The sequence below is a fragment of the Macrobrachium rosenbergii genome, chromosome 46 (assembly GCF_040412425.1).
Source record: "Macrobrachium rosenbergii isolate ZJJX-2024 chromosome 46, ASM4041242v1, whole genome shotgun sequence".
NCBI classification, from domain to species: Eukaryota; Metazoa; Arthropoda; class Malacostraca; order Decapoda; family Palaemonidae; genus Macrobrachium; species Macrobrachium rosenbergii.
The window spans coordinates 47,070,240-47,084,763 of record NC_089786.1 but is presented as its reverse complement, the minus strand read 5'-3'; the positions used below and the strand labels follow the sequence as shown (position 1 = coordinate 47,084,763).

At 42.9% G+C, this 14,524-nt stretch overlaps 1 protein-coding gene across 1 annotated transcript in view; it reads left to right on the top strand.

The window, feature by feature from the left end:
• PMP34 (Peroxisomal Membrane Protein 34) overlaps nucleotides 1–14,524 on the top strand; it is a 29,392-nt gene that overhangs the window by 4,580 nt on the left and 10,288 nt on the right. Inside the window, exons 2-3 of the mRNA XM_067089678.1 lie at nucleotides 11,791–11,851; nucleotides 13,020–13,086. Coding sequence (XP_066945779.1) covers nucleotides 11,791–11,851; nucleotides 13,020–13,086 — 128 coding nt within the window. The remainder of the gene's footprint in view (nucleotides 1–11,790; nucleotides 11,852–13,019; nucleotides 13,087–14,524) is intronic.

The following is a 14,524-nucleotide window of genomic DNA, read 5'->3' as shown; positions in this document are numbered from 1 at the left end:
CTGGTACCCGATTAGGGGTGGGTGCTCAGCATTCTGGTTAGGGTGGTCCGCTTGGGAACTCTTCTTCGTTGTCCGGGCTTCGCTCAGTTCCTCCTCCTTCGTCGGTCTTAGACCGTTCGGACATTGCGGAACAGGACTTTTTAACCGGAGGTGCAGGAGATTCTGGCAGACTTAGAATGTCTTCTTGCCAGCAGTAACGATTACAGACACATGCTTGAGTAGGTTACTTATTCATACCCACAACCAAGAGCTCCGGACATCCCGCATTCATCAAATCAGTCTTTTTCGAGGCCTTGTTTATGCCACTAAGCCACTCCTGCTTCTTTTTCGTGTGGGCTGGTTTGGTTCGATCAGGTTAGGCAGGCTTGGGAGGAGACGAACGGCCGTTTAGTGTCAGTAGTGGCCTCTAACAGACAGGACTCTTCTCTTCTCTCTCCGCGTAAGATGATTTACGCAGTTCGAGGTAACCCTTTGGCAGGTGTCAGGTTGCCACTCAACAAATCAGTTGAGACAATCCTATCTAGGTCTCCGGTGTCGTCTTGGCTCATAGGGCCTTCTCTTAGGGAAGCAGGTGCTTTGGAGGATGTGTTGCGCAATCAGACTGAGGCTCTTGCTCACTCTCTCCAGATCCTGTCAGGTTTGCTGTAATGGGGTCCGCAAAGAGTGATGGCTGTGTCCCTTTGGATCCGTGGCTGTTTGACAGCCCAATAAATTTGTCTCGATGGGTTTGGCGCACCAGACGAATGCTTTGGCTTCGTCTACGACGTTGGAACAGAAAGTTGAAATTTCTATCTTGGTCATCTTCCCCCTCATATCCAGACGTTTATAAGAGGGATTGCTTAGAACACCTTTAGCCTTAGCTAATTATTGTTCAAGGAAGATGACGTAGCCAGTAGATGAACTTTGCTTCTAACTCACGTCTCCGGTGTCAGCGATTATGCATCATTGAGGGTACAGAATGTTGAGGTATCTAGACGATTGATTGATCCTCGCCTCCTCTCCAGAGGAGCTAGTAAGGGCGAGGGAATTCTTACTGAATCTATGCAGGATACTAGGAATTCGTCTAACTTTACCAAGAGTTGCCTAGTTCCAACACAATCTATAACCTATTCAGGTAGGAGGATTCTCTCTCTTCCTTTGAGAGTTTTCCCAACCCTGGAGAGGATCCAGTCAGTCCTTCAGCAGGTAGAAGGGTTCCTGTCCAACAGGGAATGTCCGGTACCATCTTGGAGAAGCCTCTTAGAGAGTATGTTTCTCTCTCTCTCTCTCTTTTAGTTCCAGGGTCTCGTCTCCGGATGTGTTCTCTTCAGGTATGTCTCAGGAATTGCTGGGACTTCCACAACGAGAACGCAGTTATAGTCTGGAGCCATTCTTGCCTGTTGGATCGTCTGTGGTGGTCAGAAGTAGTGCATCTGACACCGGGAAGGTCTATCAACTCCCCTCTTCCCGACGTTCATCTGTACATTGATGCCTCAGATCAAGGTTGGGGAGCAACCTTGGAGGAAACCCAGGCCTCGGGCCTCTGGAGGGGTTCGGGAACAAAAGGAATCAATAAATCTTCGGGAAATCAAGGCTGTAAAGGAAGCCCTCAGTTGTTTTCAGTCCTAGTGCGCAACAGAGGAATGGCTATGTTCAGCAACAGCGTAACTGCCGTGTCATATCTAAAGAACTCGGGCGGGAACAGGATCAACAGAACTCAATACTATAGCACAGAGAGTCCTGAGAAGGTGCGAAGAACGAAAAGTGTCCCTTCTTCCCCAATTTATATCGGGGAGTCTCAACGCACTGGCCGATTCATTAAGTTGCTCCCGTCAGGTATTGGGGGAGAGAGTGGACTTTGGCTCAGGAAGTAATGTCAGGTTCTCCGGAGTTGGCCAGCAACTGTGGACTTATTAGCGACATGATTAAACCATCGTCTTCCAGTTTATTTCTCACCAATGGTGGACCCCAGGTCGTTAGGCACCGTTGCGATGTTACAAATTGGAATCACATGCAGGTGTATGCTTTTCCTCCATCCAGTCTCATTAATCAAGTAAGAAGGAAATTGTGGGAGAGTTTCAAGAAGTCTATGACTATGAAGCTCCTCGCTGTCCCCAACATGCGTGGTTTTCAGAACTCCTGGAGCTCCTTATGGAAGTTCCGATGTCCCTACCCATGCGAAAGATCTTCTCAGAGACGACCGCATTCTCACCGTTATCGTCCAAACCCTCGCGTGCTGAACCTAGTTGCAGGGCGACTGTGGAGAGAGCAGCTAGACAGTCCGGACTCCCTAAAGCTGTGGCTAAACAGCTTTCTTTCAGCTTGAGAAAGTCAACCCATAGTCTTACCAGGTTCAGCTGGACAAAGTATAGAAGTTGGTGTTGTAAGAAAGGTCATTCCATCTCTAGACCTTCCATAGCCAAAATAGCTGATTTTCTTTTATTCCTTCAGAAAGTCAGGGGTTTTTCGTATTCGGCTATTGCTGACTACCTCTCAACGCTTAGAGGTACAGTTAGTGTCCACCTTCATGAAATCTCTAGTAGTAAGATAATCAATGACTTATTACGTTCTTTTAAGATTGAATGTCCTGTCTTGCCGACTCGGGCCCCTCCGTGGGACTTGTCGGAAGTACTTCAATTTTCAATTTTTTCCTGCGTTCCCCTGCCTTTGAACCCATTGAAGCTCTAACGTTAGGACAACTGACTAAGAAGGTGCTTTTTCTTACGGCTTTAGCTACAGCTATAGGGTTGGGCAAGCTTCAGGCAGTTTCTAGGTTGGTTTCCTATGTTAGAAATTATATGTATTTGTCTTTCTTTCGGAATTGTGGCGAAGATGGAGTCGGAGGTTAACCCTCTGCCTCGTTCGTTTAGGGTTCTTTATCTGCAAGTGTTCGTTACTGGCGATCCAGCAAAGATGTCTTTATGTCCGGTGTGAGCATTAAAGTCTATTTGTCAAAGGCTGAGAAACTCCGTCCGCTTCCGCGTACGCATATTGTCTCTCTGCGGAATCCTTCCCGTCCGCTGTCAAAGAGTGCGATTAGTTACTTTCTGAGGAAGTGATTTCCCAGACTTCTTCTTTGTCGTCTTCAGCTCTGTATTTTCCCGAGTGCACAGTATTCGGAGTATGTCCACTTCATCTTCCTTTCTAAGGAACTATTCAGTGCTCCTATTCTGAGGCAGCTACTTGGAAGTCCGTCTCAGTGGTTACTTCCTTTTACTTAAGAGACGTTCAATTCACCTCATTCATTCTCTTAGTCCACATGTAGTAGTGAAGTCTACTATCTAGGGTGCTGTCATTTAGCTGAGGTGGTATTCACTTAGTGCGGAGGTCCGGAGGGTTATTCCCTTAGTCCACGTGTAGCAGCAAAGTCTATTATCCAGGGTGCGTTCATTTAGCTGAGGTGGTATTCACTTAGTGCGGAGGTTCTTAGGTTAACCAGATAGAGGAATTCCTTTTAGTCTTTAGAATCTAAGGCAACAGTGATAGTATAATCATAAGAACTTAGGTTTAGTACGTTTTAAGTATCTTAGTCTTTGATAGTTTCCCTACAAGAGTCCAACGGGGTGCTCTAGTAGGCTAGGCCCTTTCGTCGGCGATGAAATACTTCTTCGCTTGTCGGTCGTCGGGCCTTATCTGCAACCTGGATGGCGGAAGTCAGCGGCTCGCCACTCTGCTTCATTCCCCTCCATACATGAGAGGCTCTGAATAGCCACATGGGAGGTTCATCGTACTCCTCCGTACATGAGAGGTTCTGAAGAACCACATGGGAGGTCGACAGACCGAGACAGTACTGACCTGAATGGCGATCAAAGTACTCTCCAGCATGTCTCTTCACCAAAAGCATCGATTGACACAGTGAGTGTGTAACTAAATAGATATCCTATGCAGAGCAGATCGGTAAGCTGCCATCTCTGCGGTTGTAAAACAGGGGTGTGCTGCAAAACTTAGCTGATTCTCCCAGAGGGACAGCGACTCTGCACTCTGCCTCATTCTCCTCCATACATGAGAGGTTCTGAAGAGTCACACAGGGGTCGACGGACTGAGACAGTACTGATCTGACTGTCGATCAAAGTACTCTCCAACATGTTTCTTCACTGAAAGCATTGATTGATATGGTGAGTGTATGACTAAACGGATATCCTATGCAGAGCAGATTGGTGAGCTACCATCTCTGCGGTTGTCAAAGGAGCGTGCAATGGAACTGATCCCTCCTCCTCTAAATGTTGTTAATCAGGCGAATTCAGGTGTTCGGGGAGTGTATTGCAATATGAAGTTTTCATAATAAAACTAATATTGTAATACTTACCTGAACACCTGAATGATTCCCACCCTCCTCTCCCCACATCAATTTTGACCTTGAATAAAGCAATTGACGAAAGTTGGCGCGTCGGCACACACCTGTGTCAGCGTTGCCAACCGTTTGTTATGGTAGCTCAAGTGACAAGATTTTACCTGCAGCCTTGGCAATGCTGGCTGTTAAAATTCCCAGTAGTGGGATTGGTAATTGAGAGTTGTTCGGGCTAGTGGGATTAAGGGCGAATTCTGGTGTTCAGGTAAGTATTACAATATTAGTTTTATTATGAAAACTTCATATTTGTATTCAACATTTATGTGTTGGCAACAGATTTATATCTTAAATTATTCATATCACAGCTTCTGTACATCCCTGTGGGCTTAAAGGCTAGGATTTATCATTATATACAGTAAACCCCCCGTATTCGTGTTCTCACGATTTGTGGACTCACGTATTCGCGGATTTCTCTGTGGAACGTATCTATCCACTATTTGCTGAAAATTCGCCCACTTGCAGTATGCAGTATTTTTCACAGAAATATTCACTAATTACTGTATTTTCATATCATTTTCATGACTAAATGCACTTTTGTTCATGAGACTTACCTGTCAGATATATATATAGCTGTATTCTCTGATAGTCCGACAGAATTTCAAAACTTACGACACACGCAGTGGGAGATCAGGTGGTTAGTACCCATTCCTGCCGCTGGGAGGCGGGTATCAGGAACCATTCCCATTTTCTATTCAGATTTTCTCTGTCGCCGGTACTGTCAACACCTGTTTTCAGTACCTCCGTCTTTGGCTTTCGTAAACTTGTTGTCACTTAAGTATTTGTTTGACTTTTGGTTTTTTGACTTGGACTTGTGGCTAGGCATACGCTATTGTGGACTGTTTTGGATTTTGCTTTGTTTTTACTTGGATTAAGATGTCTGGATCTAGTTCTGCTAGTTATAGAGTTTGTTGTGTGCAAGACTGTAAGGTGAGGCTACCGAAAGTTTCGGTAGATCCTCACACTGTATTGTATGCTCGAGGTGTAGGGGGCATGTTTGTTTGTTTAATGATCGATGCAAGGAGTGTGAGACTTTGCCTGATGCTAGTTGGAAGACTTATGATTCCTATGTGCGGAAGTTAGAGCGTGATAGGATCAGGAGGTCTTCCTCCAGGAGTGTATCAGTGAGTAGGAGTCAGGGTAGTGTTTTTTCACCTGCTAACCCTCCCGTAGACGTAGCTATTCCTAACCCTGTGGTGTTGCCCTCGGGCCCCAAGGTTGTGTCTGCGGAAGGGGATGCCCTATCTGTAATTATGACTTCCACTCGTAACCTGGAAGCTAAAATGCTCGCTCTTCAAAGTGCTGTGAAGTGCAGTGATAGTGTTTGTGCCCCTAGTGTTGTGGAGGGGGCGTCAGATCAGCTGTATAATGCCTCCAGGCCTGGACCTCTGTCGGACTCCCAGGACTCAGGAGTGGGCAAGTTGAAAGCCGCAAGAGGGTTACGCGGACCCCCACCGATCTGGGCGTCCCTTCTCGGCAGGACCTGTTGACGCTTCCCAGGCTGCCAGGATCGTGTGCCGTGCACGAATCTCAGGATTGCTTTCGTCCCCCCGAAGCTTCCTCCCCGCGTCAGGGGTGGAGCTCTCGGAAGGACTCGCCCTTTGAAGAGAAGCTTCAGAGAAGGGGACGCTTCACGTCCTTTTTCTCGAGACGCTCGCTCTTCTCCGGAGAGTTTTGACGCCTTCCCGCTGCAGAAGAGGACCAGGACGTCATCGGACGATGACGCTGTTTTTGAGCGCCCGGTCGCTTCCAGGGAGACATCTGTTGCTTTCCTGTGAGAAGGAAGAAGGCGTCCCCTCTCCTCGTCTTCTCACAGGATCAGCCCTTCTCCTGAGAAGGAGACTTTCTGGCGCTCTCCACTCGGAAACATCTGCTGCAGACATGCGCTTCTCAGCGGCAGTTGGCCTCGTTCCCCCTTTTATTGCCCAGAAGGAGACAGATCCAAGATGTCGACGACTTCTTCCGGAAGTTGGACTGATTCCCGTTTCTGCCTATCAAGAGGTCCAAGCCTGCAGATCCCTTCTCCTTCTCCTCTCCTGCCTGCTGAAGGACTTGTTTCGTTAACCTCATCAAAATCACAGAAGACTTCCAGGTTTTGTGAAGATGGCCTTCTTCTCATGCTTTGTTCAGGAGTGGATGGACTCCAGAAGTCCTTTGGCTCAGCGCAAGATTACTGGTCGTCCAGACGGGGAGGGATGTTGGCCAAGTTCCTCTTTCTGATGCTCCAGCCATGCTAGGAGGTCTCTCCAGGCGTTGTCTGAAACGTCACCATCTCGTCTCTTCTGGCGTTCTCATTTTTCTCTGGTGCCATGAGTCCCTGGACTTCAGGCTCATGACTCCATTAGTCTGGGAGACTTATTCAGCATCCTGGCTTGCATGGAAGCTGTCAGGGGCGCTCCTCATGCTGCAGGGGCTTTAAAGAAGAGGTCCGCTCTTCCTTGCTGCTCGCCCGATGTCAAGCCATCTTTTTCCCAGTCCTTGGTCAGGACGCTACTCAAGACGCGTCCCAGTCCTTCGACTTCTTCCTTGGGCAGGCCAAGATATTTCGACCCCTCTCGGACTTCTCTCCAGAGCAGAGCCCTTCAAACCTAGGGGCAGAAGTGACTCTGGACTGCAAGGGCTTAGACCTCCCGGAGTTTCTCCAATCTCTTGCACGAAGCCCAGGATCTGTCGCCCTCCTCAGGGAGAAGCCAGTTGAAGAAGGAGAGAGCTGTCAAATGCATCGGAGCCTAGTCAGAGGATGGAACAGCCCAGATGGTCTTCTGAACGGTGTTAATGAGGAATGTGGCGAGATGGATGGTTTCACCTGGATGCAGGTATAAGAGTCAAGGAAGCTGAGGTTTTTATTTGGACAGGTATATCAATTGGCTCTCTCTTCGGGCTAAGCACAGCCCGATGGCCTGGTCAAAGTGGTGAGATGGGTATCTGGAGGACCTTCACGCTTTATTTGACGTTGGATTTGAGCCTGGTCAAAAGGTCCCTAGGAGGACCTTCTTGTGAATTTCGAAAAGTCCCATCTGGACTTCCCGACTCAGTCCATCGTTTATCTGGGGATTCAGATGGATTCAGTGGCTTTTCGAGCTTTTCCGTCACAGGAACGACAGCAGCAGTGCTTAGACAAAGTTTCAGCCTTCCTGCGGGGAAAGAAACATGCTCGGTGAGGAATGGATGAGTCTGCTGGGGACCATTTCATCGCTGGAGAAGTTTGTTTCCCTGGGGAGACTGCATCTCAGACCGCTTCAATTCTTCCTTGCAGAGAACTGGCAGGACAAGGAGGATCTGGAAGTGTCTCTGAAGATCTCGCCAAAGGTGAAGGATCACCTAAGATGGTGGCTCGATCCCTCAAAGTGTTGTTTTCCGACGCGTCCACATCGGGATGGGGAGCAACACTAGCGGGGGAAGAAGTGTCGGGCACCTGGAGAGGGGAACAGGTGTCCTGGCACATAAATCTCAAAGAATTGGGGCGATTCAGTTGGCCCTACTTTTCTTTGAGGAACGAGTCACAAACCGAGTAGTTCAGATCAACTCGGACAACACCACGGCCCTGGCATACCTAAAGAAACAGGGAGGAACTCACTCTCGGTCCCTGTTCGCTTTAGCAAAGGACATCCTGCTGTGGTCCCAGCCATCTTTATCCCTGGTGGCAGGGAAGAATTCTACTAGTCTTCCTCTTTTGTGTTACGAACAGGGACAGGTATAGGTTTTCACTGTCGACCCCATCCTGGATATGTGAGGAACCTTATGTATTGGAGTTCGTACATGGTAATATCATACTCTACTTTGTTTTGACTGCAGGATTGTGCATAGTTGTACGGTAATTGCTTTATTTCTCTTAGGTGGGAACAAACGAAGTTCATTAGGGTAAATAATGTTGGACTTATGTTGCAGAGCCATTACTCCTTATTGGAGAAAGCTACCCTGAGCTGATTGAGAACCACTTTTTTCAGGGAAAAATTGGTGGTGTTCTTTTGGGTGTGAGAGGCCATAGCAACTCAGTTAGGTAGGTGGTAACTCTTTAGGGATCATGTTTACTTTTGGTTTTAGCTCCCATTAACTCTGCAGGCCTGAGGCACAGAGGCCAAACTTCCCATTTTGTGTTGCCCAATCTCAACCAGTGGCCATATTCAGGTCCACGTTTCACCTCCTTGCAATAGTGGACCTCACCTGATGAAGATCCTCTCTGAAAAGAGCTTGCCATGGGATCATGTGCATCGGGTAAGCAGCGATAAGGATATTTCTAATATCTGATAATTTGGTTATAGGGAATTCTCTGGCCCTCCTCCAGCACATAATGTTGGAGTCAGCTAATGATGGAGGGTAAGTTTCACCTCAAAAATAATTATTTTTATGATAAAATCAATTTTTCAGGTACTTACACTCCATCATTGAGATCCCTTTCCCCTCCCCGCTAAAGAGATTAAGAGACAACTGATAAACCAAAACACTTGCTGTCTTATCCCATCCCCCTAAAGGGTGGGGGAGTAACTATTGGGAGCGTTTCACTCAACGATTGTTTCAGTTTTAACACTTGTTGAACCTGCACCAAGTAGCCGCAGATAAAGCTAATGATGGCGGGTAAGTACCTAAAAAATTGAGTTTATCATAAAAATCATTATGTTCTGAAAAAAATTTTTTTTTTTTTTTTTTTAGTCTTTCCAGTGTCTTTCAATTCCTCTCTGATTTCCTGGGCAACTGTCTATACGAATACTATATAGGTCATGTTTCATCTATTTACCCCCTTTTTTTTGTGATCTTATGTGTTATGCAATTGATTCTTCATCTTTTAGCCAATGAAAATGCTGAGTATTGTCAATTGTCAGTTTCAAGTTTATGGAAACTTTCCAATAACTACTTTTCGTTTGTTGAGTTTCTGTTTTCCTCATGTTGTGTGGATGTAGACACATTTTGGAACATTTTTCGCTTCAGGCATTATAATTTCCTTGAAGTCATGACTTTTTTTTTTTTGTCAGTACAGTTCCTGACCTCCTGAAAGCAAGTGCAAACACTCAGATGATGAATTGCATGTGGAAAGATGTCAAAAGTTATGGTAGAATAAGGAAGCTATACTTTGGCAGAATATAATGTTGCACACCTTCATCCACCATCACAAAAGGAAAGAAGAGACTTGATACACTGCTATTACTACACCTGCAGTGCTACCCAGTTTGGCTGCAAAACTATTTTCCTCTTGTGTCAGCGGTGATGTGCCATTTAAAAACCACTGGATTATTTGGGATGAATCTTACTTACTGTTAAAGTTAGCTTATATCTTATGTCTTTGTGCTGTTAGCTGCAGCCTGCATTTTGAGAGATAACTTCCTAGACATAAGAATACTGTACAGTATCACTTTTATAAAGTATATTCACACATTAATACGTATTACACAAACCTTGCTGTTGTTAACTGGTCTTGTAAAATCTGCAGAATGAATAAGAACAATAAGAGAAAATGGAGAAAGGTTTGGAATTAGATGTGATTCACAGTACAGTGCTATACAAGCAAATAGATAAATAGACAACAGCTAAAATGAATGTTTCAAAAGGACAGTGTCTTTGTGGCCTTTTGAAATTTCTAAGCATCAACATCCATGACATTTCTAAGAGGACTTTCCTGCATTTGTACTCTCATGAAAATGGCTTATGCCATTTGCTGATCTGAGGCACTAAGTATCTCTTGTAAGTGACAGCTCTTGCATGCTGCATTGGGGAAGAACACATAACAGGTGCATCATCCATATACAGTATTACTGCAATTTCTTTCCAAGATTAACAGTTATGTCACATTCAAAGACTGGAAACAGTAGAGGCCCCTGAACACCACTGGTGAGTTTCAGACTTAGTTGGATTGTGGTGTTAAGATTCATCTTAAATAAATCAGTGCAGGCTGTGATTTGAAAACTGAGTTGGTCAAGTATGTATCCTTTGATATTATAGATACAAAAATTAAAAGTAAGTGTCGCAGAGTTGGATAAATCAAAAGCACCACAGAAAAACAGTATGATTAATTGACCAAGCTCTAGGGCTCTTATTTCAGGATTTGAGTGTTTTTTTCAGTAGTAGGCTGGTTGCATCCACCTTTAAGATTCCTTAGGTAGGATGTTGGTCTAGGCTTTTATATTTCTGCTGTTATTAGTTTATTTTTATTCTTCTTATGGTGAGTGTACATTTTTATGAAACAAGCAAGAAAGCTCTGAAAATTGCATGCACAGTATTAGGTTCCTCAGAGTGAAATGCTTAGAAGTGAAAAATGAACTACAGTGTCTAAAAAAAAAGGCAAAAACAGAAGGCTACAAATAAACGAGCATGGAAAGAAAGTTTGCTCAAATGTACCGTCATGCTAATGCTAAAGAAGTCAAGCCAAAGACTGTGGAAGAGCAGTGTGCAAAGAATGTGGCACAGTCAATGGCCAGAGCAAATTGATGTAATGATCACCACTTGCTGTAAAACGGCTAAATGCAGCAATTAAAGTTCAAGAAATTGAATCTTTAATGCAAGACATCCTTGAATGGAGAAACGTATCTCATTGTTGCATCGTAAACACATCAGTACCTTTCCTTTCTCAGGCTATCGCCTTGAGAAGAAGTTTCTGCTAGTTTACTCGTATGACTTCTTAAGATACTGGTGGGATGATGACTCAACTTCAGCTTAGAGGAAGAGCCAGTGAAGCTAAAAGAAAATATACACTATGCTGTAGTATGATGAAAGATGGGCTTCATTGAATGGAGGGGCAATGGAGGAGTAATTGGCCTTGAAGAGTTTGTTGAATACGATCTCTTGAGAGGAGCCAGAACTTGAGTTGTAAGTCCCCTCTACAACTGTAAGTTGTAGGCTGATGGTCAAGACACGTAATATAATCATCTTTAGAGGATACATCACCAATGTATTTCAATGGCTTCACATTTTTTTTTTTTGGATGGTGTGTGAATTGCAAAGGTATGATCACATGACTTTTGAATAACATGAAAATCATTTTTATATCCTGCACTTTTGTTGTGACCTTAAACTACTGGATTGTTTGATTTAGTACCCATAGCAAGATTCTACTCTTGAAGGTCCTTCTCTGCCTAATCCTTCCATCTTTTTATCCAGTAGAGATTCTCTTTTAGCTTCAATAAAAATTTTTTGCTATCATCATAATATTCCTTGTTTCCTTAGTGAGCCATACAAAATCAAGTCCAAATGGTTGTTAATTTTTTTTAGATCCTGTTCTTGAGATGTTATTCCTATTTCTAAGTATCAGGAGTGTGCTTGAAGATATTTATTCACCCCATCTTTGTAATTCTGTGTACTGGTCCTCATTTCTAAGCATCAGCAATATATCTGAAGGGTATTTATTCACCCTGTCATATAATTATAATTATGCGCATATCTCGATCGAAAGTGTACCCAGAGCTGTAGTACATTAGTACAGAGTATTTCTTAATTATTTTATATTCAATCCTATTTTTTACTTTCTCCCCCCCCAGGGGTCGGCGGTGGCCATGACAGCATTCTACCCACTTGATACTGTCAGAACAAGATTACAATGTGAGTGAAAATTTAAACAATCATGTACAGTATTGCATTAAGGATCAGGAAATGTTAATTTTGAATTAATGTTTGTGCATTTCAGTCAGTAGCCATTTGAATGCTCTCCTAATACATTACAGAGTCTTGATATTTACAAAGTGCAACTTACTTTTGACTTTTTTTCAAAAATGCCCAAGACGAATATGCACGTACTCAAACAATAGCACAAGTTTATCGAATGTTAAAAGGCAACTTTTTTATGTCGGTACAGGCGGTGTGATTGTTCTTGTGAAAGCACTATAGATTCATGCATGTGTGCTCATGTGAAAGCACTATAGATTCATGCATGTGTGTTCATGTGAAAGCACTATAGATTCATGCATGTGTGTTCATGTGAAAGCACTATAGATTCATGCATGTGTGTTCCTTTAAAAGCACTATAGATTCATCCATGTGTGTTCTTGTGAAAGCACTATATATTCATGCATGTGTGTTCATGTGAAAGCACTATAGATTCATGCATGTGTGTTCATGTGAAAGCACTATAGATTCATGCATGTGTGTTCTTGTGAAAGCACTATATATTTATGCTTGTGTTTATTTAAAAGCACTATAGATTCATGCATGTGTGAATAATTATATAATTTTTACATAGCTGCTGAAGCAAGGATTGTTGCGGGGCAGGGGGGACAGACACCAGTATTGAGTTTCACCTTGAAAGAAAGAATGTTTTTCACTGTATTTAAATTTTTGAAAGTTAAACAGCTAGAGTCTTCACTTGAAAACTTGTGGTAAGTTTAGCTTCAGATTTAGACTTGAGTATTGTGCATTGCATGGAAAATTGTTTGAAAAAAGTTGTTTCAGTTGTATTTTTATCTTATTTAGTAAATACTGTGTTCTTCAGGACCAGATACTCCTATGTTTGTTCTGAATTGTATTTAGTAAAAGGATTAGTGAACAGTAATTATAACTTGCTCTTGCAATGTTTGGAACAAGAGATTGTTTTATTTACTGATAAGAGGAATTTAGTTTTTGTAGCCTACTTTCTTTTAGAAATGCTATTAGCTTGACCATAACTGTCAGTGGGGTACCTGTCACATTTTCATAAAATTGTATTGAGGTTTTGTAGCAGTTACATTAAGCAGGTTGTTTATACTGCCTCTTCTAACACATTTGCATTTTTCAGTGGAGGAAGCCCGGACAAGCCGCAACACATTTGCCATCATGGCCGAGGTTTTCAAGGATGAAGGACTGTGAGTTATTTCAATATTAGCCAACTCTTCTCTGTAATAAATCAAGGTAGAGTCATGGAAGGCAGTGATTCATACTAAAGATAGTACAGTACTAACTCCTGTATTCTGATGAGTTACAATATTATCATTATCATTATTATTATTCAGAAGATGAACCCAATTCATATGGAACAAGCCCACAGGGGCCATTGACTTGGAACTCAAGCTTTCAAAGAATATGGTGTTCATTAGGAAGAAGTAAGGGAAGGTAAAGGGGAACACAGAAAGAAGAGATCTCACTTACTAAAAAAGAACAAATAAATTAATAAATAGATGAAAGTGTATTAAAATGCTAGGCAAATAGTGTTAGGGTAGTAATGCGTTGCATCTTTGCTTGAACTTTTGAATTTCCAATTGCACAACATTCTCAGGGAGACTGTTGCACAGTCCAAAAGTGTGAGGAATAAAAGACCTCTGGAACTGAGAAGTTTTACAGCAAGGCACATTTACGACATATATTCTAGGTTAGGATGTAAAGCAGGGAGCTGCAGTTGATATTGAAAGAAGTAGTCTCTGAGAACTTTAGTTAAGAATTGGTCAAATGATAACATGCAAGGGAACAGTTGTACATCAAGAGATTACTTGTAAGTGTAAACTTCGTCTTCTAAAATTTTTGCTTTAAAAAAAAATGAACTATTTTGACACCTTATAGGTCAGTCTAAAAAAAATTTTTCAATGGCCACCTCCATGTCTTCAAAGTATTTCAGTAGGCTTTCTTTGCACTTCAATGGATAAGCACTCTTAAATAATGGCCAACCAGTATGGATGAGTAAGCATTTTCTTATTTCAGTCTGTAAGTAACTTATCTAATGCAGTATTGTTTAAATATATACTGAATATATACAGTACAATTTCATGGTGACAGACCCATACTGAAAGCAAACATGCCCAAGTCTTGCAGACCATATACTATACACAGAAAAAGCTGCCAAAAGAATGTTGATCAGCTTATTACCAGACTGCTAGATATTGAAGAGTGTTTACTATTAGATACACTGTGTATGGTAAAATAGCTGGCATGAGTTTGGGAAATGTTAATGGGTACTACCTATCAGGGTGTACACTTTGAAACGGTTCTCTATAATTTCTGTTTACCCTTAGCTCCCATCAGGATTGCGCAGGTGTCTTTTTTGGCCACTTGCCACTATAACCATTTGCTATATTCTTGACACAGTTTGCTGCATGCCATAAAAAATTATGGTAATATAAGAGAGAGGAGATAGCATATCCCAACCATACAGACATTATGTACTGTCCTGAACCTGAGACCAAGATACTTTCATTCTGTATACTATATGGGAGAGAGGCTACCCCTGCCCTGGATTGTAGCAAGTCTAACATGAAGTTAACTCTTCTCAAGCTATTAATGTACACACATGAATATGGTTCTGCATTGCAC